The following is a 26,586-nucleotide window of genomic DNA, read 5'->3' on the forward strand; positions in this document are numbered from 1 at the left end:
CTGCCATTACAGAACTATGAAACACAGGAGTGCTTCTGAAGCTCTGGAGCCAGCAAGCACATCCCTGTACCACCACAAGCCCATACTAGCCTGAAACATGGCACATACCAGCCACCTTTGCACTCTGGTTTTCACAGTAAGGAAACCCCAATGCCTGGCTGGAGCCAGTATACTGCAGCAGTTGCTTACTCCAGACAAGCAACCAAGGCCCTAGAGCACACCCCAGAGCATAAGCACAGACGCTACTATGAAAGCTGATCTATGAAACCCGATCTATGAAACCCAGTGCTCCTATTGACTCCTTTGAAGTCAATAGAACAACAGAAAGTAGAGTCACCACTGGCTCTCAAAAGGTGTCAAGTGTTAGGAGATTGTCATGGTTTAGCCCAGCCAGCAACTAAACACCACGCAGCCGCTCACTCACCCTCTCCTACTCCCAAGGGATGGGGAAGAAAACCAAAGGGGAAAAGGGAAGGAAACATGTGGCTTGAGATAAGAAAAAATTAATAATAATAATATACGAGAAAAAAAAATAATATATGTATAATGACAAAAATATATACAAGCAAGAGATGCACAGTATAATTGCTCACCACCCGAAGACCAAGACCTGTCCAATCCCAACACAGATAAGTCCTGACACCACAATTCTGAATGAGCGAGAAGCCCAAAAAGAGAACAAGTCCAAGAGTAAGAGCCACTAGAAAATCAAAAGCCCTTCTTTCCAGCCAACTATCATCTCTATACTGGGCATGACGCTGCATGATACAGAATACTCCATTGGCCAGTTTGGCCCTAAATCTAAATCCAAATCATATGGGGAGTTGTAGACCCTTTGTCCTGCCTCCCCCTCAGCCTGCCGTGCACCTGCACACCAGCAAAAACATGAGAAGCTGAAAAGTCCTTGAGGTCTCAGTGCCAACTATAAACATCAGTATGCTGTCAACATTTTTCTCCTAACAAGTCCCAGTCTAAAACCAAAACACAGAGCTCTCCTAGCTGCTAAAAAGAACTAACTCTCTCCCAGCTGAAACCAGGACAGAGATTTAACAAAACAGAGATGGTTCATGGCCTTGATTACCATATTTGCAGTATCCAAATGCATTGATGAAGAGTTTTTTCTATTAAGTAGCTGAAAGCAATTCTGGCTGTTGGTAGTAGTTGAAGGTTATGATTTAAAAAAAAAAAAGTTTTTTAAATGGAAAATTACAGATTTGAATTGAACACCAGCACTTCTCCAATTTGCAATCTAATCATGACTTCTAGTAAGTATGTTTTTCACACAGGACATAATTCAACTGTGCAACATCCATGCCAGTGGATGTTATGCCTCCTAAAAGTACAAATGAGTTTAAAAGTTACTTCAGAAATTCATGGAAGCATCATAAAAGACTGTTGTACGCAAAGTTACAGCCCCTGGCCAAGTAAGTACAGCAGTTTGCTGGAAGGTTACACCAAGTATTATTTTATGTTTGTTGTCTTAAGCATCCACTGCTGGCCATTGCTAGAGAAAGGAGCTAAATGGATCAAGGAGACTGATCCAGTGCAAGTCTTTTACTGGGATACCTTTTTTTGGAACCGAGCAAAAAAATCGTGTTTTCTTATTCAGACATCAGCATCATCAACTATCAGTTCATATTTTGAAAGCAATCAAAGTTCTCTGAAGAAAATGGCCCGTTTTGTTATTTTGTCCCAGAAGTTTTGATATCGATTAGACGAAGTACGTGAAATAAGCTGAAATGCATGCAAACAAGCGGGTGCATTCACCATGCTACAGGAAAATAAAACTACATTTTTAGTTTTTAATTGATTATCATTTTCATATTTAGGTCTTTAACTGTAATGTCTCTACATACAGAGAAACTAGCAAAAAGTTTGTTTTTCTGTGCAGAATCTGTATATAAGAAAACTCATACTCTTTCACTGTTTTCAAATGCATTTCTTCAGTGAATTAGTTTTTTTGAGTATTTGAAACATTTCAGAGCTCATCTTACTGTGTAACTCCCAGAAAACATTTAATATTTGGATGCACAGAATTTCTCTGTAGTCTATTGCTGTAAGACTCCTTAGATTATGTAATATCTCTCAATGTGTTTTTCAATTTCTCTTTAAAAAATTAATTTTCCTTGTGTCTTCATTAAACTGCTGAGATTTATTGAAATAATTCTAAATGAATGTTGGAATAAAAAGGCCAGTCTGAATTTGGCGTACAAGCTCTGATAATCTAAAAAAACTGTTTGCATTTTTTAGTAACTTTAATAAATGCATTCATGATCATACACTCCTATGAAAATGCATCCTTTCAGTTTCACTACAGGTTTCCTTCATACAAACCACCAAAATTCCTTAAGAAAAATTCAGTCTTTTGGAAGGAAATTCAGAAACAAAGTCCATAACTGCCTCTGGGAAAAATACAGTAGTCCATCTCTCTCTGCAAACTTTTAAGCAAGTTCTCTCTAAAATAATTGCTGTTAGAAATCCTTGCTCAGCATTTCTTCTTTTTAAAATAATTCTAAAAAAGTAAAACTACCCCAACGGCACAATGATTTTTATGCGCTTTTTTTTCTGGTGTTTTTTTTTCCCCCACACTTGCTAAATTTATGAAAAAGATAAATAGCTACTGAACCTGGAGATCATTCTACAGCACTAGAGAACAGTAGATTTAACAGCAGATGAGAGACAAAAGAAGCCTAAAAATGCTACATGAGCAACTCACAATTCATCTTCTGTTTCCACCCAAATGGCAATGAAGATATACTGAGTCTGCCAGCCCTGGATGTAATGCAATAACTCTCAGGATAAAAACTTGTAAACTAACAAGAACACTGAGAAATGCAAATCTTTACTGCTTCAATGTTCTTTTTACGAACAACAAATATCTTAATAACAAGCTATACAAATCATAAAGTCACTGATGTTTGTCATTTATGAGACAGCAACAAATCAAGGAAGGTTCAGAAAAGTTTCTGGTGTTTTCATGGGCAGGCTGACAGCTCTGCCCCTTCCCCATCGACTTGGACAAGTATAGTATCATATTTAGAAACAGATCTGAGCATATTTCTGCTGAAGCAGTGATGGGGAGCAGGGGGTTATTTGTGTTTGGGTTTGTGATTGAGCTTTTGGATTTCAGACAGGAACACATACCACTCTGCAAGGACTGAACTAATTAAGTGCTAATTGACTCTCTAGCATCTATAAAGAGATAATTCACCCATGCCATCTCCCACTGGAAACTGCAGCAAGTATTAACTTAGAAAGGACTGCTTATGTAGTGGTCAGCATAAGATAGTCATAAGTATTTGTTAGTGAGAGCAGAAAGACAGAGGGCAAGCAAGGATGTGAGTGTTTTATATGGATGATTACCTCTGGGTAGCTTGATCTCCTTTCATGCTGTGGATGTTGTGTGCTGCAGTCACGCCTCTCACTGCCAGCCTGCGCTGAGATGATAATCAGTCACTATGAAAACTCATTAGCTCCACAGCAATGAGTCCTCCACTGCTGAAGCTTGGTGCTGTTCTTAGTACCATGGCAATGATCTCTAACTGGATGTCCCAAACTCTCCCATCTCTGGTAGGACTAAATACCACCAGAATAACCACTTCAGATACTCTAGTAAGTAGCTCTGATGTGTTGCAAGCCATCTTACTGCTGAAGTAGTATTTAAGTGCCAGCTGAAGCTTTAGTTTGTTGCCTCTTTTTATATCTCTTTTTAAGGTACTAATCTTCCTATCGTTGCTTAATGCATGCTTCTCTTTGGGCACCATAAAACTGCGCTTTGGCAAGAATGTTGTGGTCTTACTATGAAAGGAAAGATTTTAAAATAACATCCTTAAATATTTAAGAATAAATGCCTTCATCTCAAGTGTGAAATGCTAAAAATAGTACAGCAATGTCATTTCATTTGTCTAGACTTTTTTTCCTATGTTTACTGCTCCAGAAAAATGTATTGCATTATTAAGAAAAAAAAAAACATATCACAGTAGGATTCTTTTTGTCTGAATAATGTTGTATGTTAGCTATTCACTATAATATGTAAGGGGTCTGATTCTTTCCTATTTTTATCAGACTACAGGTAAGCAAACAAATAGCTATTAGAAAAAAATAAAGTTGGTACTAGGAGGTTGGGTACTAGAATTGTAGAAAGGCTGATATGAGAATAATGCAAATGACAAATACCACTTTGTATGGTTGATGCTCATATACAGCCGCCTCTGTTAATGAAGACCTATAGAAAAGCTATGATTAACTACTCATGAGAAGCCTAAATATTAAAGTAATACTTTAATTGGATAAGAGACAACACTATACTGGTATTCATAAATTAAACTAGAACACCATTTTCCTAAATGTCTAGTAAAACACACTGTGTATCTTTTTGTGTAACTGCAATCAGATGTTTACATAATAGTATGTTATGTAAAACGTAAAATTTAACTATTTGTACAGTAGTTCACCATGCTCAGAACTTAGTTTTTTAGTTGTAACTAAAATTGAAACATTTACTAATCAACATTTAATTAATTGAATATATGCATGCAGGAAAAACATTACTGAGAAAATCACGGCACTTAGACTTTAAATATTACTACTTTAAAATTAAATAAATGAGAAAGAATTCTGTTGTGTTTCAGAGCAGCAAGAAGGTGAGAAGACACAGAAAAGCACTCATTTTCCTTTGATGTAACTTGTTCTCACTGAGCTATAGTATATATTGCTAGTTCTTGTGGCAATATATTACCAGTAATAAAGTTCCCTATCACATTTAAATCCAAGTTTGAAGTTGCAACTGAGTAACTAAGGGATGCACACTAGTTATTATAACACACACACATATATACATCTATTTATACACACACATATTTATGTGTTTATGTATATTAACATTTTCAGATTCCAAGTAAACTGCTATGCTTCCCTTGGCTACAACAAAGCACTGCTGATATAAATGCCTCTGAAGTATTATTTCAGTAATGCTCTTTGCACTCATTGAGTTGGAATTACATGCACATTTGATGTTTCAAGAGGGGTAGCAGGAGTGCCTGTAGAGCTGGGGAAACAATCATAAAAACCTGATTATCTGAGCTTGGCAACATCTGCCAAACAAAAAAAAAAAAGTATGAACTTCAATCATGTGGGGTTCTTTTTGCATAAAACCAAGCACCCCAAATCCGCTACCTTTTCTAAACTTTAGTTGTGGGCTGAGAGATTTATGTCCCAGGTGCTCAGTAATACTGAGGTATTCACTGGCTGGTTTTTAACTGCCATCAAGAGTTATCCACTGGCAGCTCATCCATTGAACAGTGCAGCACATGCACTTCTTCAGAAGTTCTCTCCTAGCACATACACGGCTCATAAGTTTTGTATATTGTATGAGGAAAACAGAACAAAACCTCCCAATTTCCTCCTGTCAGCTGGAAGAATTGTACGTGGAGGTGGGGATGGGAAAAGAGCCTCCCTCTTTTCAGCTCTGTTACAGCCCCAGGACTGAAATTGCAAGACAAACTGAAAAACAGGGTTTATATTTAAACAACCATATTAAGTATACGTACTGCCACTTGCCCAGTCACTAGTAATGGAGGTAACTATAACAGTTTTATCAGAGTAGATAACAAAAATCTTTTGGAGGTAAGTGAAGTGAGTCTGCAGCACAAAACCCTGCCAAGGCAATGATTAATATCAGTCTTTGTAGGGACTCCTCTGTTTTACCCAGATTTTCAAGATCTAGCATAATTACTAGTGTTGCTATTCTGCACTTGTTATTTCTTTTCTTGTTTGCTCACTAAGGCCTGTCAGCAGTAAGCCTGCATTCAAAGAGTAGATTCAGTAGCTTCTGTAAAGGTTTTGATGCCTTCTAGCCTCTTCCCTGCACAACACAGCAGTTTCTGCTTGAGGTAGGGATTAAATGTCAAACTAAAAAATAACAGAGGAAAAAAAAAAGCGCAAAGTGCACCTACACACATGTGCTTGTTTTTCTGTGATCACTCATACTACCCATCCTAATTAATGAAGGAACCCTAATGGCCCAAATACAAGGAACCACAGAATATCACAAAGAACTGTAGCCTAAATTGTAGCAGTATTACGTGAGCGCTGATCTGTGCACAGGCAGCTAATAACCATGCACTCATATTGGGCCTGACAGTCTCTCACTGTGAGAAATATTTTCCCAAATAGCAGTTACTTGTTAAAATCAAGCCATACGTTAGGCACCATGAGAAAATACCTGCCAAGTTAATCTATAAAGTTGAGAGGTTTTCTTCCTTAAAGTCGAGAGACACACTCATGACATCATTAGAATATATAAGTACCTTTGGTAACACAGCCTGGATTATAACGGCTTTACTATAGACCCTGTATGATCCTGGTATCTCATCCATTCTCCGCTGTAGAAAACTTACCTGAATGCAGTAAAACCAGCTGCTACTAATCTAAACGTATTAGGTATAAGCCTGAAATATCACAATTTTTCATAAACTCATATTAAGTATTCCTGTCCTAAAGGAATTATAATCACAAGCTCTAGGTTCCTGAATATACTCCTGAACTTCAATAAAAATTCAGTTTCCTTACTCTTGCATGACAGCACTGCCTGGGCATGAGTTCTACAGAGAATCATGGCAACTACTGGAGTGAATAGATCTTACTTTTCGCAAAGGTTACCAGCCTTGGTAGGCTTCAGTGGTTCAAGCTTGCAATTTTAGTAGCTCATTAAAACCAGTTTACATTGTCTCTGCAGATGTAATTTTGTTTCATTTTTATTGTTCTCCATGTCTTAAACTAGATTCCCTTTGCCCTAAAAATTAAGGCGAAGAGAACACCATAGAGGCAGTATAGTTTAGCACTGAACTCTGGATATGCCTTTCTAGCAAACCCTAAGGCAAGTTCATCTGTCCTCTTTTTAGTCATCTATGTTATGACAATTTGTTTTTCCTTGCAAAACAAGGGAACAATACAATTTTGATTTTTCAATTAGCTCCACAGCAGAAGAGGTCACTGCTATCTTCAATGACTTCTTCAGAAGAGCCATTGTTGTGAAAAGCCTGTGCTCTTTTCTAACCGCGGTCTACAGAGATATTGCACCTCTCTCTGACTTGTGAGGAACTCTGCAACTTATTCTGCACTAAGCTGCCAGTAACGCATCAATATCAAAGCTTGCCAGTTTAAGTAATCACTCTCTGTGCTGACACTGAGTACAGTTTTATAATATAACTAATAATTGATTCCAACTGTGTCCAGACCAAAATTACTTCAAGGGCATCCATTAGCATATGTACTATGAAATTCAGTAGTCAATACTGTATTATTAGAAAAGAATAATGCATAATATTAAGTTTAATTTACAGATTAAAAACCAAGTAAAATAATTACTTATTGTGTCCATTAGTTTTAATTCCACCACCTGAATTTTTTCCATCATCTAATTATTCTGCTTTCTCTCGTTCTTATGCTGTGTATGTCCATGCGTCCCATTTCACAGAGACCTACTCTCACAAGGTATCACACAAACTTTAAATGCAGTGCAGAGTTAGCCTGGTCTGCAAGCAAACGTGAATTTTTGCCTTTCTTTCTCAGTGGTAGTTGCTGTAAAAAAGAACAGGTTAGGAATTTCCAGAATTCTTCTGTCCCAGTGAAGGACAGGCAATGCCTTAATTGCACAGTGCCATCCTTGCCATGACTCCCATTCACCTACACTAACCAGATACTTTTCAGTACTACCCTGCAGCAAGCCCCTCTCCCCTTTGGTGTATGTGCAGAAGTCAATAGAAGGACAACAGTTTTCTCTGTGCTACATCTTTAAGAGCAAACCCGCTAACCCACATCCTGAACTGCTTCTGAGCCAATTCCCAACGCGTGAGTCACACACACTGTGCTCTGTCTTTGGAGTTTTATGTTTGTTCTTTTCTGTCTTTGTTGTTTCCATTAGTCTAAAGTAAAAGTCATTCAAGCTGAAAGGACATGTTTGTTCTCTGCTGATGAAAAACTGTAACATCCCTTTGCAAAAAATTAAATCACAAGTTGAAAAATTGCTGAATCACAAGCAGAAAACGGTTCTCATCCACTCTGGAAACAATGCGTGCTGAACAGTTCTACAGAACTATTACAAAGGTGTGAGATATGACAAAACTGTGTGAAACCACCAATCTAATTGTTAAAAGAGTAATAAGTGTGGACTAGGAGAAACCTTATTGCAAAACATATACTGCAAAAATAAACAAAAATATTGAGGCAGTGTTCTTTCAAACAACCAAGAAAGTTCTCTGTATTTTTATTATTCTGTTTTTACAGACTCAAATAAGCCCCAAGGAAGGGTGGCAAGTTTATAGTTCAGCCCAGGATCCCGATGGCCGTTGCATTTGCACTGTTGTTGCACCTGAACAAAACCTATGTTCAAGAGATGCCAAAAGCAGGCAACTCAGACAACTACTAGAGAAGGTAAGTCTTCCCAACAAATTCCTCCTTTTGATTACTAAACTTTCCATGGAAATCCACTGCTTTACCTCTAAGTTTAATACATTAATGGAGTACTGAAGAGTTATCTAGTAAAAATATTTCTTCAGGCTATATCCCCTACCTGTGTTCTCACCACTGATCATTATTTGTCTATTTTCCTTATAACACACCTTTCCCAACCCAAGCCATTTATCTAGCAAACTGAAGTTGCATCTTCTCTCTTGTTCACTCCTCCCCAAATTCTTCCTTACAAACAAACACAGTTACAAATCCCACCTCAAACTAGCTAGTTGCTGTGGGATTTAAACTACAGCTTCTGCTTCAACCATATGAGATTCTTGAAGGTCATTCCTTGTCTTTTCTCAACAAATAATGATATGGACATGACAGCATCTGCAAAGCAGACTGCACAGAAGAGAAACAGTTTTAATTTTCTTTTGTTCTTTCCTCGAGTAATACTAGTTATTCATTCTCTGGTGGTGCAAATTTTCCCCAAACAACAACAATTCTTATTTCCAGTATTACTCACTATTGCATATATAGTAAAACCAACGAAGCTTTATTTTGCATCAACAACTGAAAAATGCTGCAACCATGAAAACACAAACTATCGTTCTGCATTCCCTGTATAAATAACCAAGGTTATCGTTACTGTATCACAGCTAGTGGTACAGAACTTGAGGCCTGAAAGAGTGTTTGAACAGCAACAGAAAGCAAAATTAAATGTAGACTTAAAAATACATTTTTACCATACAATTTTCAGTATTTTTCTAGCTACAGAAAAATCACTCTAGTGCTAATACAGTGCCAGGTCCCTGCAGATTTTCCCTCCCTAAACTTCCATGAACTTCAGCAGGGACTTAGTTCCAGGTTGTGACAGTGCCCATAGCATGAGATGCAGGGAGAGATCATTGATGAACCAGCACACAGAGGAGGAGCCACTGCCTCTCATGTTGTCTGTTTATCCAAGAGGAAGACTTCAGTCCCAGAGTCTTTGCTCTAGCGTCTTTTCCCAAACACTAAAACATTAACGCAAAAAACTTCTTTCTTTGGGGATGAGGGCTGGAGAGGTGTTAAGATCTCAGCGTAGTTTTTGAGCTGGCACAGGAAAGAATCTAAATCATCAGTCTTTTTCTTACGATTGGAACTGTGGTAATCACGGATATGTAAAGTCTAAGTCCATGCACAGTCATTTAATTAGAACCTCTATGTGAATGCACCTTCTGCCAAGTGGAAACACCTAAAGTTCTTCCAAGACCTGAAGGACTTTATTTGCCTGCTTTTGACAACTAGAAAGTAAATAAAAAAGAAACATTGCTGGTTTTCATTAAAAGTACTTTTTCAGAACTGCTAATGGCACCTGTGCAGTAAGTCATGTATGCTATTTGTAAGAGTATTTTAAGAGTATTTCCTTAACCCACATGTTCTGAAGGTCACAGTATATTAGTTTCAAACATGAATATCAGTTCAAACATTGCATACTCTTGCAAACAACAGGAATACTGCCAGGTTTATCTTTTATAATGAAGGTAGAAATTATTTTTTTTTCTTGAGCCAAAACTTCAATATGGTGCTTAATACATTTATAGCAGACTACTTTTTTCATGTTTTAGGAAAACAAAACATTTACTGAAGTAGAATAACTGCAATTACAAAACGTGTCATTTTTATGACTGAGAAAAGCATTGCTTTTAAAACAGATACTGTTAAAAATATATATCATTTACTCTAGATGGCAGTTATTCTTGCCTCATTGTGGTAAAAGTGCTCACTATAACTACAAAGTCACTTGCTCTACAAAAGTTACCTGAATATTCACTACTTCTGTAGTATCTGTAAAAAAAATGTGAGTTTCTACCAATGCGATATTTGGATAAAATTTCTAATTTTATATCTGCTTACAAAATCATGAGTGAACATCTATTTGATGATGGGTGACTATCCAGCTTATCTCTGGATACTCTCATTAATTCCTTATATCAAATTATTATATAAATGCCTAGTAGCAATAAAAATCATGCTCTTCATACTAACCAAAATCTCCAAATCTCAGTCCTGTCCCTCCCGAAGTGCTCGGGAGGAAATACATGCTCTATAGCACATCCTGAAGAACAGTCAGCATCTACTAGAAGTGACGAAGTAGACTCCACTACCTAACAGCCTTTTTTGAGCCCATCAATGATGGTGCTGAAAGGATGTCTCTCTACCTCAAAGAAGCTAATCCAAATCATTTATGGCTTCAAGGTCTTGCTCCTGATAGTCCTCTGTTAGTCATGTTCCCCAATTTTTGTACTGTCAGCTGTTTGGAATTTAAAACTATACTGTGATATAAATGACTCGCAACTAAAACATTGACATAAACACATTTTATTGCCTGACATTTAACTACCTAACCAGGAAAAAAATTAAAGCAACGGAAAGTGCATTTAGAGAGTGTTCTTCTTTAACAGGTTCAGAATATGTCTCAATCTATTGAAGTTTTAAATCTACGGACTCAGAGGGATTTCCAGTATGTTTTAAAAATGGAAACACAAATGAAAGGGCTGAAGGCCAAGTTTCGACAAATTGAAGATGATCGGAAGACGTTAATGACAAAGCATTTTCAAGTAGGTTTTATTTTAACACTAACTTTGAAAGCCTGCTGGAAGCAACGTACTAAGCAGCAATGCATGGACTGCTAAGATCTCAGCTTGAAATGCTCATACAAGAGCAACATTCAAAAGAAAAGCATAATAAATCTTCCTTTATGATAATCATCTTTTGCTCTGTTCAATTTAATTGTAATAGGGAGAAACCATTAATTATTAAGTCATTAGAGAAATATTATTATAAACAGATTCGTGTTTTCTCTGTATCAATGTGCATGTCATACTGAGAAATTTATATTCATTCAAGCTCCAGTGATAAATGGGGAGATCCAATGGAATTAATAGCAAACTAGAGAGTTCTGCACGTTTGCTGTTGCCTGACATTTACTGCATTTGAAGGGAAGTAAGCCTATAATAAATCAGGTCATTGTAATTTTTATCCAGTACAATTAAGATCTCATTTCATGTCTGAAGGTTTGCTATTTTGAATTTGGGATAGGGGAGGAGAGCAATCATTCCCTGTCACACATTTGTGTGATTAAAAAAAGACTTCCAAGGAATTTTAATGCCACAACAAAAACCACAAGCCAGTCTTCTTGAGAGGAAGGAGGGTTGCAGAGATCACAAAATAGCATTGGGTATTCTGAAAAAGCTATCTGAAATAGTCTTGAGGAAAAAACGTTACAACAACATATTTAACTTCTTTAAATATCAAGTCTGATAAATTGATATTTCAAGACAGCAAGACAAGATCTAGAAAATATATTGTGTTAACCAAATATGCATTTGTAAAGTGTTTATGAAAAGTTCACATAAAATGGACTTAATTTTCTAATTGGTGCTAAAGTTAGATACCTAAACAATTACATAGCTAAGGGGTCTAATTTATGTTTCAGAGACACTAAATATCCAATGGGTCTTAATAATATCAGGAATTAAGTACACTAATGATCTGACTACCAAACTTTATTCTTCAAGTCTTCATTCTTAGTTTAGATTAGAGTTTGAGCACATACTTCCAGTTATTTTCAGGTAGTAAAAAAAACGTCTCCACCTTTTTTCCCTTCATCACTCATTGCTACAATAACAACACATTTGTATAGTGCCATTATTTATTCTGTATTCTCATTATAGTTTTCCTTGGGAGGAAAATATCAAAGTTTGAATGTCTGATACACGATGTCAAAGGTAGCAGATTTTTGCACTACTCTAACCTTTTAAATATTCGATATTTGTATTGGCCAGTCATTTAACTTCGGTCTGACAGTTTGCCAGGAGCATAAAACAGATTTCCAGCAAATCAAATTGTAGAGTAATTTAAAAGGTCAATATAATACAACATATGCTGCTGGCTTTCTGAAATTTGATCTGCTAAAATTCCAGTGCTTTCTCTGTCCTGAGACAAAGAAACTCATTCTGGATATAGCATAACCCCTCATATCAGCAGGTATGAAGTGCCAGAATATGTCTACCACCTATCCATGTCTCAATACAAATTAGTTCCTGTACCACTCCTCATAGCAACAAGATAGGAGTGTCAGCAGAAAACAATAAAATTATTTTCTTTATCATTAAAATACCAAAGCCATCTCTGGATCATTTACTCAAGTGAGATACTCTAACACTGTGGTTTCATGTTGATGAGAACCAAAGAGTACAAATTTGATCCAGATCATACTGGACCATATGGTCATTCTTCAGTCAAATCAGCATTTATGGCAGGCAGGAGGCACCTGATCACCACAAAAAGTTACAGCAGTTTGCTCAAATGATACATCACCTGGCATAAATCCTGTCAGGAATAAGTTACCTTTGCTAATTCTGTTAAACACAATTTATCTTCCTGAGTTTTTACAATTTTTGCATTTCTTTACATCACGGTTTACCCACGATTTTTGACAGTTCACTGCCCCACAGAACTGAAGCCTAAATTAATCATTTCAAAAAGAAGTAATAAAAACTTTGGCTTATGGAGCTCTGCTTTCTATGTCACAAAGCCTATTCTCCTGGCCATCAAGGAAAAAATAATTGTTCATTTTAATGAGCATAAAGTAGGGTCAAGTTAAGTTTTTAATAAAAACAGTCAAATAAAAATAGGTTTAACTGTAGACAAAACAACTCTCAACTTCTTTCTGTCCATTTCAGTAATTCTGCTACAATATTGTAATTAGAAGATCCCTTGACAATCAAACCAATAGAACTCCTAAGACTCTCAAATCCATTTTTAATGACATATATACTATAATTTAAAATGCAATTTTCTAGCTATTAGGATGACCTGTGTGCAATATACACTCCTAACGACACATATCAGTCTTTATTTTGAATAGATAATAATTCCAATGTGAAAGCAATTGCTAAAACTATATGGATATGTTAGCTAGGTTATGAAGAGATACTGCAGAACTCTCAAGCTGTCTTAGAACATGTTTGAGAGGCAAAAATTCAGAGGTAGATCTTCAAACAGCTCAAATGCTGACCCTGCCTATCAGTTTCTTTCACATCTCCTTAGCAAAAATGCATTTGGCACCATGTTATTTATTTTGGAAATGTCCTATCGTGTTTATTGCTCTTTAATACAAGTGATGTAACAAACGGTATGTGCATGCCTTCACACAGCTCAGTGACTGCACTAACCTCTAACCACATTTGTTTCTGCACCTTTTTCTTGTGCTTGGGCTTCCATTTAGTTCTCTTCTGCTTTCCCTTTTAACCCACTGACTACTACAGCTATTCTTCAGGACTTGATTATTTTAACCCCTTCAATAACCTCTCCCCATGTGTTCTCATCTGTTCCCAGTCCCTGTTACCACCCAATGCTTGTACCTAATGTATCTTTATTTTCATCCTTTGCTTTATTTTGTCCAGGCTTGCATCTCCTTTTGTGTCTCTGGCACTTGCTCATAGAAGTCCTCCAGTTCCTCAAATTATAAAAAGATACGCAAATCTCTATATACGGATGATACATCAGGGACAAACCTGTCTGCTTTTCATTAAAGCAAAACTTTTTGACTGCAAGGATTCTTTGAGGTTTTCCACAGAATAATAACCAAACAAAAAACAACCTCAAAACAATTAGTGTAATAAAGCCTCTATGATTAGTGCATTTTAAAAAACAATTACGAATGAAAGATGAGCAGCCAATATAGGTTGCAAACTGAGACAAATTCTCAAACTATATGACTCAGCAAAAGTTTGAGAAAAGAGCAACCCAAGATCCCAAGTGGAGCCTTATTTTATTTAATCAATATTTAAGAATAGGATAGGAAATGCAACAACTGTACATGTTGTACAAAAAAAACTATTTGTGATAGTTCAGAAGAGAGATTGACTGAGGAAGCTCAAAGGCACCTAGTGATGTAGCAGGATGGCAAATACAAAGTGCAGTTAAGAGCCATGACTTTTTCACTTCAGAAGAAAGAGTTGTATATCATTGTGTCCAGAACAGAACTAAACAGTGTTCAACAGCCACTGAGAAAAAAATGAATTCAGTATTTCTAAGGAGTGAAATAGAAATTAACAGCTCACCAACTATGACAGCGCTGTAAAACAGTTATGACCTTCTCGAATGTCATTATGTGTTCAGACCTAATCACCTTCTCTCAAGAAAGATACACTTAGAAGGGATTTATGTCCTCTGGATCAGAAGTCAGATCTTCAACAGGTTTGGTCCAGATCACTTGAAAGTAATTGAGTATTTTCAGTAGAAAAATTATTCTCTCATTTTATCCACTGCTTACTACCGTTACGTCTGAGGTTTCTAAGACTTTCACAATACTCTAATAATAGGTCTGTAACTAAAATCCATAATCATTTTCAAGTCATTTTAATAAACAGGCATAAATATTACATTAAAGGGAATTGGGGATTGAAGTCCCTTAAACTGCTCTAATGCACATTTGATTGCCTTTAACAGGAGTTGAAAGAAAAAATGGATGAGCTCCTGCCACTGATCCCAGTTCTGGAACAATACAAAACAGACGCCAAATTAATCACCCAGTTTAAGGAGGAAATTAGGAATCTATCTACTGTCCTTACTGGGATTCAGGAAGAAATTGGTGCTTATGACTATGAGGAACTACACCAGCGTGTACTCAGTTTAGAAACCAGGCTTCGAGACTGCATGAAAAAGCTCAGTAAGTTAACAATTTCATGGCAAATTTGCTCCCTCGGCTGTATATTTTCAGTTGTCTCTATAGAAAGATGAAGTTTTCTGTTTTCTTATTTGATGAAAGACTGCATTATATTCTGATCCGTTCTACCCTAATAAAATTCAAGAGTAACTCAAACTAAGGTCAGTCACCTCTTTCTAAGTTTGCACAATCTGCCCTATTGTATACAGCAGTAATTAAGATGGAAAATTATAACAGACAGCAGTTTTAAAATCTAAGAGATTTACAACAGTTGGAGAGCTACAAATATTTTTTTTAAAAAGCTCAGACAGGCATTGCTACTTAGGTCATCTTTGAGGTGTCAGTGTGAAAAAAAAAAAAATTAACAGGAAGCAGATAGAAATCAGTTTCGAGATGTCCACATCATAACCCCATCATCTTGCTACAACTCCTGAGAGGCCACTCTGATTGTACTGTCTTTAGACCTCTAATATTAGTATTAGGAGAGATGTGCCATTCTACAATTTGCAATTCAACACAATTAAGCATTACACCTAATTTAGGGGAACAAAGCATGATTTTTGTAGGAAGCACAGCAACAATCTATTGTGAGCACTGCACTAGATATATATCAGGCAGCCTCCATGTTGGTTGCTCACATGCTGGCTTTAGTTAGAAAACAATCAAATGTTCAGCGTCTCTGAAAATCAACACTAGCTCAGTATCAGCCACCAAAACTAAAAGTCTGAAATATCATTATCAAGTATCAGCCTAAACTTCCATTAAGCAAAGAGGGATAATTAGTACCTTCCTGCTTTACAAACAGAATGCAAAATCTGCCCCCTCCCCAACCTAGCCGTGCATTCTGAGACTCCTGAATGGATCCCTGTTGCAATCTGGACTGCTACAGCCAACAATCCAGCACCTCTATGAGAAATAAATGCTTTGTAAGTTAACACTGAACATGAATAAACCAGAAATTTCCAGGTCCAACCCTGTGACTGGTATCTCAGTTATCAAGTGTGGGATATTTACTTTTGAATGCTACAAGACATGAGATATGCAATGAACTCGCTAACCAGTGCCTCTATTTTTGTGAGGCAATAGAATGAGGAAAATCTAGGTTAAGTTAGCCTCTTTAATTATTTATTTTCAATTTCTTTATTTTATGCTAGAAATAACAGTGATGATGGGCTAAAATACATGAAAGACTTCTTCAAACAGAAATTTCTTATGATCCTATTTTCCCCTCAGTACACACGCATAATAGCACATTACTGCATTGACAGGCGGCAGTCAGGAGAAAATGGCTGCATTGCAATACCGCAGCAAGGAAGAAAATCCAATAAATATTTTCTGATAGCGAGTGTTTCAGTAAGTTTTAGTGTCTAATAAAGATCATTGAGTTATCTTTAATAAGTGTCTTGTTTTTCTTTGCTTTTACAGCATATTCCTGTAACATCAATTAGTGAAGTGGCTATAGTGTAAGATACATTTCATACATCGGGATGACTAGGTGTATTCACAGGGGGCTCTCTTCTAAGTAGTTCTTTACTATTTTTTTCATCGACATTTCCCCTCTTATCTATCCTGAATTCTTGAATCATATTCTATTTCTCTTGATGTGCTAACGTAAAAAAAAAAAAAGACCACTATTAAAAGTATGTATATTAACAATAGAGAAAAAAATTTTGTATGAAATAGATTATTAGGCACATCCATTATTAAAAGAGTTTTGGCCTTCTCAAGCTCTAATACAGAATTATTCATCCTTATTGGCATTATTCCCTGGTCTTCGGTGCTTAGATGACTTTTATGCTCGCCTGCTAATGGACTGGCTGTATTTCTGGCCTAACCCCCTGTGCCTTCTAAAGTAAAAAGAGCTTCAGTTAGGCTTACTGTGAGTAACTCCTCAAAGCTGGTACTGTGTGTTCAGATCAGCTAGCACAAAGCAAAAACAGCTTTCACGCCTACACCTTCTCCCCAGCCACACTCACCATACTGGAGACGATCCAGCTGTGACTGTACATGCCAATCTGATGGCCAGAAGCCTATGGCAGCAGAAGGCAGACTGGCCCCAGTGTGCCACAGGATCTGGCTTGAATCTTCACAGATTTTGTTGCATTTCACAATATAATTATCTAACTAGCATGTGTAATAGTTATTTTCCATTCTTCTCCCTAGCAGGTGTTTTTCAGCAATATAATGCATTATTTATATTGTCCTGGCCACTTAAAAGGGATCTTCCATCTGCACTGGCAACACTTTCAACACTCATTAACATACAGTAAGCAGTTGTCTTACTTTCACTGAGGTTTAATGATTATCACAGCAGTTGTGATGACTGAAACTTGCTCCTTCTCTTTGGAATAAGAGAAAATTCAGGCTGAAGCTGGTGAGAAATTTGTCCACAAAACTTTAAAATGGTGCATGCAATGAAACGCGTAGTAATACAGTCCATATGACTGCACACACTGCAAATTCACATACACTTATGCACATATGGGTCCTTTGCTGGCAGTCATGTAAGGCATGTGCATTTATAAGAGAATGCAGGTTGCACAGTATGCTTGTGTACCTCCTATTCTTGTCCTAATGTGTTTATGAAATTGGAAGAATAATATATGGGTAGCATTCATAGAAGCCAATAGTCTGCCAAACGTTGCTTATAAAATTTGAAGAAAAAGTTAGAGTCGATACATATTGGATTCCTTTGTAGCTACATCTCACTATAATGTAGCATCTAAACAATATTTTACAGTAACATTTTTTGTTAGAAATTCAAAAGCAGAATATTCTTTCTGTCCAAAGGCATGCTGTTACATCAGTGGCAGAAGAGGTATTAGTGCAGGCATGAGATTACTTTATTGATTGCAGTGGTACTTGTAGTTCCAAAGCATCCTTCCCTTTGGGATTTGAAGAACTTTACAAATACCATTTAGGACAAAACTGCGCAATAGAGATATATATTGTTATCCTGATTTTGTAGATGAAGGAACAAACAGCCCAGGAGGATAAATGATTTTCCCAAAGATTATGCAGTAAGTCATTGCACGCATGCAGAAGAATCCAGAGGCTTCCTCTCGGCAAGCTCTAGTAACTAGGCCATAGCGCTTCCTGGATTTGTATTATGTAGGACAACAGACATACACCCATTAAGTAAGAACTAATTATTCATTCTCTCACATTACAAAGTAATGTTACGACAAATTTGATCATAAGCAGGAAAGTGCAAGTAGTAAACCACTTGAAAGTCACTTGTGCAACCATTGAAAAAAATACTCACTCCATTTTCCTCTATTTATTACCTACAATAAATAGAACAATAATGCTCATGAACACTTCAAGAGAATGTTTTGATTTTATTTCCCTTGCAAGTCCCTCTATAAATCATACACTCACTTGATATATATAGCAGCTACAAATATTCTTTTGCATCACAGAGACTGAGACTATCAACTACCTATTCCTAGCTATCTTCAAAATAGCTTCTGTCCAATTGGTCTATCACATCCTTCTCCTGGTATTTTCTCTAATTTGGAGCAGCTTTCCAGATGCACTCTTCGCCATAGACTTAACCAGCCTACAGAGCTACTACATGCTTTCTTTTTTAATGGTCACTTCATGCTCAACTTCTTCCTCAATATAAATAAATACGGGAAATCACAGACAGACTTACTGGAGTCCATGGTACAAAACTGCAACAAGAAATGAGTCAAGCTATAAACACTCAGATTGTTCATGATATGATGTTCCTTGGACAGTTCAATTTAGGATGGATAAACATTCAGAGGTTTGATTTTCCAATTACTACAATCAGTTATGGTTGGGATATTCTAATGTAGGCAGCTGCTACTTTCAAAGTCAAAGGAAACAGACCGATACCAAGTGCTTCTAAAATTCCACTCTTTTTCTGTGTAATCCTGTCCAAATCTCTTAGTGCTGGAAAAAATGCGTGCATATATCACTTTTTTTTCTTTTTTCTTAGTGTTCCTGAACTTCCTGACATTTGCTTGTAGGGACATATATTTGACCTACCTTCTCACTAGCATATGGTCCTCCTCATGTTAGAGAATTAAAGAGCAGAGGTTTGCTATAAAACAAAACTTTTCAACCAGTAAAAAAAATTTCCCGCCATCACAAGAGTTATATCCTCATCCTTATACGTTCCCTTCTGCCAGAAAAAAAAAAAAAAGACAACAAGAGGGGAAAAAAGAAAAGGAGTTTTTGGTTGTGTTTTAAAAAAAAGCAAACACATAGGCCAGTTTTAATTCTCAGCCACCTCACTGCTATGGAAAATTCATAGCTCAGAAGTGTTTCCCATTTTACAGGATATTTTTCTATGTTCTATTTCCCTACATACAAAATGAGCTAAAGAAAAGTCTCAACTGGAAGCTAATTGGAATTTTTTTCACTGCAGACTCCCAGACTTGCCATGCCACAAAACTGTTAAGTAAATGAGCCTTCTTTTCAGTATATTAGTAGCAGCGTGCCCTAGCAAGAAACCTCAGCATGCAAGATCAATTTTAATACAGCTGCACAAACAATTATAAGGTTCATTCTGCAGCTAAGAATATAGATTGGGATTAGATCAACACATTTTACACTTAAATAGACAAGAAGAAGCTGCTTCCAACTCCAGTAGAGGAGTGAGGAAAATTTCTCGCACAGAATGAAAGCTGGAAGTGCTTACAAGCACACAGAAAACTCACCTTGCATTGTCAATGAACTGTTAAACGTTACATTGACCTTTACTCTTGAAAGAGTTGTCATTCATTTAATTTTTGTATCAAACGCAAGATCAGGCTTGAGCAAGCTATAAGGGAAATATATTTTTATAAAGTCAGTATCACCAATTATCATAATAAGAGACTGAAACTGCATATTCTAGTAACATCATCAAAATGCTGTGATATTCATCTGGAATAGATTATTTGATTGTATTAGTAAGTCAATAATACTTCAGCACAGACAGCACATGCCCGTTTTTATAGGTCTGCTGTAACAAATGAGTAAACACATTTGAAGGTAGGGCTCCAAAAGACAGAACTAGAGAAAACATTACCTTTCTCTTGAAGAATGAGAAATTAGTTTTACTGTTTTCTTAATTGCATTGACTTGATTCTCTTAACTTCCAGTCAAATATTGGAAGCAACACTGTATTAGAGGACTGCCTGAAAGTTTTACAGAATAAAGCGCGAACTGATTTTCACAGGGATTTCAATGAGAAGAGGAGGATGGTTTGGCCTCAGTTACTTTTTCCTAGTCTCATATTTTCCTGAAAGATCAGTCAGCAATACTTTCACTGTATTCACAAGAACAGTATTTAGCTAGCCAGTTGATTTGTGGAATACTTGTGACAATTTACTCCTACAAAAGTTACTTGTGCAGTCTTAAACAGTTCAAAGCAGTATGAGTTGATTTATCAAGTTGACCATTCAGCCAAGATATGCTTTGGGGCCTTGTCTTGTTCTTTCTAGCAGTTCTTTCTGAACTCAGAGAACTTACTGATAGAGTTCCAGTCTGCATGTGTCTGGAAGCAAGGGTTTGAGTTCTGACAACTCAAAAGACTGATGACACCCAGGTACTTGGCCCGGAACGTTTCTCAAATTAACAGAAGAGTGATGTTCTGAAACAATCTTCAGTTGGAGTAAGGGTGAGGGTAGGCAAGTGCAAACAATATTTCTTGATTTTTAAAATCATATTAATAATTTTATGAAAAGGCTGTCTGCAATAGCAAGGTACTAGACTTAAATGACTAAAATTTTGGCAGAGACTTCATACGTTAAAATCCTGTGCCTAAGGATCTCCTAGCTGTGATGACAAGACAAGTTGGCACTGGCAGCTCTGTTGGTTCCTTCTTACTGCCCACATGCTGTCAGCAAGTAGGCAAACAGACCTCAGGTGCTGCTGAGGTTTACAGTAGAAACCTGCTGATGGAATATGAATTATCACTACAATGGGAGTGGCTTACCATATGTGGAAAAAATACTTGTAAGTATTACTCCTTAGTTTTATATACCAGTTCCATCACAAATAGGCAGATTCATGAGCTTCTGTTTAATGAACAAGGAAAAGAAAAGATGGGACATACTACAGGGCAGGAACAAAAATAAAAAAATACTCGTGCCTCTTAAAAGATCCTCTATTTTGTTATGCTGAAGAGGGAAGCTTTGTCACTTTTACAGTCAGCTGCCCCTCAGCTATGTAGCAACTCTCCTAACAGTCTTCCTTTCTTGATATCACTAAATGCTATCTGGGAATAAAAATTTAATCACACAAATATAGCCTGACTCAAACTGCCGACCATTTAGTGGCTGAAGTACAACGTCACCTCTTTTTTCACACTGAACAGTGTCTCAATACATTTTGAAAGATCATGCTCTGAAAGCATCTGACTCCCATCACAGGGGAAAGCTGCTCAGTTTACATCATTTAAACCAAATCAAGACTGAAGAGGTTTATTAATTATTAATGACATGTAATTAACTGGCAATCAGTGAACTATACATTGAGGATCGATACAAGTAATACAACAGATGAACTACAGTACTGGACACTTAAGAAACATTAATAAACCTACAAACTTCTGAACACCCTTCTTAGCTCGTATCGAATAGCTCCAGTCACATATGGCACACCATGTGCATAAACACACCTGGAATTTTGTGCACACACGCCCGGCACGGCTACAAGCATCCTCCCAGCTCTTGCACCTCTCCTGCTGGAGGTGTGGGGCCTGGAGTTTGCGGTGTGCCCATGCTGCTTCCCCACAATCCACCAACGCACACTCTGGTGAGAAAGCCTGTGAGCCCGCATGCACCTGCCTGGGCTGTGGGACTCGGCTCACTGCCCCCATCCTCCGACCCTGCTCCCCGAACCCTGGCAACTCATGGTACCTGCTGGGGTGACTGCTCTGCCCGGCCTTGGCAACAGTCATTGTGCCAGCAGGCGGTTTTGCAAATTCAGCTCACACTGTGCACGCTCCCGTGCCTGCCCCAACACATGGCATTACCCAGGCCATGTGAAAAGGTGGGCTCTGTGAGCACCCCCACCTCTCTGCCATAGGCTCTTCTTTAAGTTTTGTCGGTTCAGCAGCAAAATTTCACAGTTCATTTTTGATTCCACATTTAGCTTCCTGGATTTTTTTTAAACAGTGTTTCAGAATTCCAATATTTGCTTATGTTCTCCTACTGATTTCAACACTGTGTTTTAAAGGCACCAATTAGTATATCCTTTAACTCATGCATTCATTGTATTTTAATTATCTTAAAAACTACAAATTCGGGAGTAACTAAGTTTTTCCTGATTTCTTTCTACTCATCATTAGCTTGCTGATAATTTTATTCCAAATTAAATATTGCAAATTAAATCCCTCTGAAGGTGTGAGTTTACCTCATGCCAATTTCTAACACTATTTACTAACATACCACCTAAAAATAAAAGCCTTCGCCTTGACAGAGTATGGTCCTTTACTTTCCAAACTAACAGCAGTTCATTGCTGTAGAAAAACAGCACTCAGCGAACAATACTAGCAGTCTACCTACAAAAAATTCCAGAATAAAAGATTATGTACTATGATAACAAAATGTAGAAAACCTGTAAGATTCTTTAAAATGGGAAATTCCAAAATAACTTCAAAGGACAGTAAGATACATAGACTGAGATATGTAAATAATAATGTCTTTGAATTAACCATAAAAATAGAGACAGCCTACCCTGCTCATTGAGGTCTCAACAGATACTCAGTTATCCTCATTTCCATTACACCCCACTTCCCTGGCCATGAACGAAATCCCCACAAGCAGCCCCCGAGTTGTCACCACAGCATTAACCCCCTTCTAATGGGCTGAAAGAGGCTTGCACAATACATTCCTTGCCAGCTACATAAAGTAGAAAATCCAGACTTGATGCGACCTTCTCTTTTGAACTGAATAAATTAACTCTCAACACCAGGTACAGTTTGTTTTCAACATTTCCTAAATAGATAGGGTTATGCAATATAGCAACACCATGTATCACAGAGAAGCATGTATTTTTAAATTTAAAAAATAAATGAAACGTGTCACTTCTTTTTACATTCTCACAGAATATCCTTTCTCCAAAAACATGCTATTTCACCTAATAACCTATGCACCACTGTGTGATATTAAACCCCTTAGTAAACATATGAATTCCACCAGGGACTTGTTGCTAATAGGTATGTTATTAATGTCCCCTAAAATATAGGTTTTTGGATTGTTAGGAAGGTCAGCATCCAAGATTGTATCGACTCTCATTATTTCCTCCCAGACAGTCTAATATGAGACAGCCTAATGGATTAAAAGCCAACCGATACAGCCAAGGTTGCTGAATAATGCTCGTATCCACCCGTTTACCCTCAGACAGGCCCCTCGCACTGGAACAGCTACGTGTGTGCAACCGCAGGGCAGACAGACACAGGCATTTGTGTACAGCTACACGGGCTCATTTTTTCCTGTCTGCCCTTAACCTCCTTGTTACCCTGGTCAATGGAAAACTGAAAATCCATCAATCCTAGCCTTGCACTGAACTTTCTGAAGGCAGAAGTAAGGGGTGTTTATGTCGTCTTTTCATTTATTATTAAATGTTATTTGCTTCAGCTCAGAAGATATTTTACTAGGTTGTATTTTTCTTTTCGCCCAGAAATTGTAACTGTGCTTTAAAATAAAAAAAAAATATATATATATATATATACACAAATAAATTTTTATTTGTGTATTTTTAGGTATTTGTATTACTGCTCAATACAGAAAAGCTCATAAAGTCAAGAAGACAATCTATCTGCAACATAAGCCTGAATCCCCTGGAGCCACCATTTAGTTTAGAGCAATTGGTCTTGTGGTCTGACTGATGTTAAGGAGAGTTCTGTAATTATTTGCATTAATGCATTTGTTTTTCTAATTTCAGCATGTGGCAAATTGATGAAAATTACAGGCCCCGTTACAGTCAAGATCTCTGGAACCCGATTTGGAGCTTGGATGACAGATCCATTAGCATCAGAGAAAAATAACCGAGTATGTTAAGGCACTGAATAACTCTGTGTCCTGGAGTTTTACTTGCTTTATTTTAATCTTTAGAAAGATATTTTCCCCCAGGAGGTTACACTCACAATCATGTATCTTCTACTTCCATCATTTTCACTGTTAAACATCTTCAGAAAAAAAAAAGTAACAGTGTTTGTGCAAAAACATCCAAAGACAAAAGTTGGCTAAGCACCTTTGTGCCATTGACTTCAACAGTTTCGGGGATGACGTACACCCATCTGAACCAACTACACAGTTTTTTTATTTCTACCATATTTAATTGAGCTTGGCTCTTTAAGAACTCAAGTAATATAACACAAACATCAACACTTTTATCCAAGAGCATAACCCATAATGCAGCACAGTCAAAATTTGTAGGATTAGGCCCCATATAAGCTGTATTCAGACCATTTATTGCCTCGGATCCCAGTTTTGTTATTGTTTGGATCTGCAAGAGGATCTCCAAATTTGCCATAGCTTTGAGGAAGTTCTCCCTCTATCAAAGGGCTTTTGAAGTCAAAACACTAGGTTTCATTTGTATGAGACCCAGAAGGTTCATTTTTGGAATACAGAAAAAAGCAGAGGCAATAGAAAAGGCAACGTAGAAACGGTAAGATCGCTGTGCAGCTCTCTCCTGCCCACTGTGTCCATGTGGGTTTACTACTGACCCCAGGAATCTCAATTACCTTTAGGAGAGCAGCAAACTCTGCTCATGTCCATCTTGTCCTGAGCAAGTTTCTTCTGCCACCTCAGAGCGCCAGTGGCTGCTCCAGACCCATCCCCATGCGCCCTCGCCTCCACAGCACCTGCTTCCCGCTGTGGCCCCCTCCCTGCACACCTTGCAGCCCTGCACCCCCCTCCCTAGACAGCTTCCACATCCCCCAGCTGCCAGCCTCTTAAAGCAACACAAAGACTACCCACGTGCATGCAAATTAGAACAAACCATATCTCTCACAGCATCTCAATTAATAGGAAGATGAGGAGCTGAACTGCCATTTATACAAATATTTTGTCAATGCCAGTTTCGAAATCAGCACAAAAAAAATCTCTAGAAATTATTCTGTTCTTTTGTTAGTCAGGATTTGATTTGTGCTCTGACAAACTAAAAGGACAAAAGGCAAAATGCATGAAGGAAAAAAATGGGGGAAAGAAAGTTGGCACACAGAACATTTAAAATGTATTGATTTTGTTTTCTTTTGTTTTAGAGAAGAAAACGGTTTCTAAATTTTACTGGTTTCACTGCTATTGTATTTGGTTTCCTTACTAAGAATACATTATTTTTGACCAATTAGAGGTTCAGCCAAAGAAAACTAAACAAATTTATTCCTAAGCATAAATTCAAGCTTAGGTCACATGTCATTTCCCATCTCTCTCTCTCATTATTAGTCTCTGGGAATATCTTTAAGCAAGCCCAATATAGCAGAGACCCAAACACTGAATAATCCAAAAATAAATTTCTCTGTAAATGCAGATACTGTAGTTAGTAACAGTCTTCCTGAGAGTTCACCCATATAGTTAAGTTTTGATTCAGAAATTCAAGAGTTCCTGGTGCTTTTGTAACAGGAACGTGGACAATGTTGTACTTTGAAAGCCTGCTGCACACCTAAAACCTTTTTCCTTCTTTTTCTGCAATGTATCCATCATACCATATCATGATCATGTACTACAGATTGTGTTCCAGGTGTTTACTCCCGATCTTTTTTTTTTTTCCAGGTCTGGTACATGGATAGTTACACTAACAATAAAATTGTCCGTGAATATAAATCAATTGCAGACTTTGTCAGTGGGGCCGAATCAAGGACATACAACCTTCCATTCAAATGGGCAGGAACCAACCATGTTGTCTACAATGGCTCCCTCTATTTCAACAAGTATCAGAGCAACATCATCATCAAATACAGCTTTGACACTGGGCGGGTGCTTGCGCAGCGTAGCCTTGAGTATGCTGGCTTTCACAATGTCTACCCTTACACCTGGGGTGGCTTTTCTGATATTGACCTGATGGCAGATGAAATTGGGCTATGGGCTGTGTATGCCACCAACCAGAATGCAGGCAACATTGTCATCAGCCAGCTAAACCAGGACACACTGGAGGTGCTGAAGAGCTGGAGCACAGGCTACCCAAAGAGAAGTGCTGGAGAATCCTTCATGATCTGTGGCACCTTGTATGTTACTAACTCTCACTTAACAGGAGCCAAGGTCTACTATTCTTATTCCACAAAAACCTCCACTTACGAGTATACAGACATTCCTTTCCATAATCAGTATTTTCACATATCCATGCTTGACTACAATGCAAGAGATAGAGCTCTCTATGCCTGGAATAACGGACATCAAGTCCTGTTTAATGTTACCCTTTTCCACGTCATTAAAACTGAAGATGATACATAA

General features: G+C 37.5%; 1 protein-coding gene across 5 annotated transcripts; it reads left to right on the plus strand.

Annotated features, from left to right (window-relative positions):
• Positions 1-3,483: 3,483 nt before the first annotated feature.
• Positions 3,484-26,586, plus strand: OLFM3 (olfactomedin 3). Of its 5 annotated transcripts, none has more exons than XM_009988616.2 (7): positions 3,484-3,629; positions 7,344-7,355; positions 8,298-8,433; positions 10,902-11,057; positions 14,956-15,175; positions 24,080-24,186; positions 25,909-26,586. In XM_009988616.2, the coding sequence occupies exons 1-7, from the start codon at positions 3,484-3,486 to the stop codon at positions 26,584-26,586; spliced, it is 1,455 nt and encodes a 484-aa protein (XP_009986918.1). The 5 variants fall into 5 exon arrangements, with proteins under 5 accessions (XP_009986918.1, XP_086473488.1, XP_086473489.1 ...); XM_086617362.1 differs by lacking the exon at positions 7,344-7,355 and adding an exon at positions 6,250-6,300 and having other exon boundaries at positions 3,484-3,612; positions 8,287-8,433; XM_086617363.1 differs by lacking the exon at positions 7,344-7,355 and having other exon boundaries at positions 3,484-3,656.

Source organism: Tauraco erythrolophus, chromosome 10, assembly GCF_009769465.1.
Source record: "Tauraco erythrolophus isolate bTauEry1 chromosome 10, bTauEry1.pri, whole genome shotgun sequence".
Taxonomy (NCBI): domain Eukaryota; kingdom Metazoa; phylum Chordata; class Aves; order Musophagiformes; family Musophagidae; genus Tauraco; species Tauraco erythrolophus.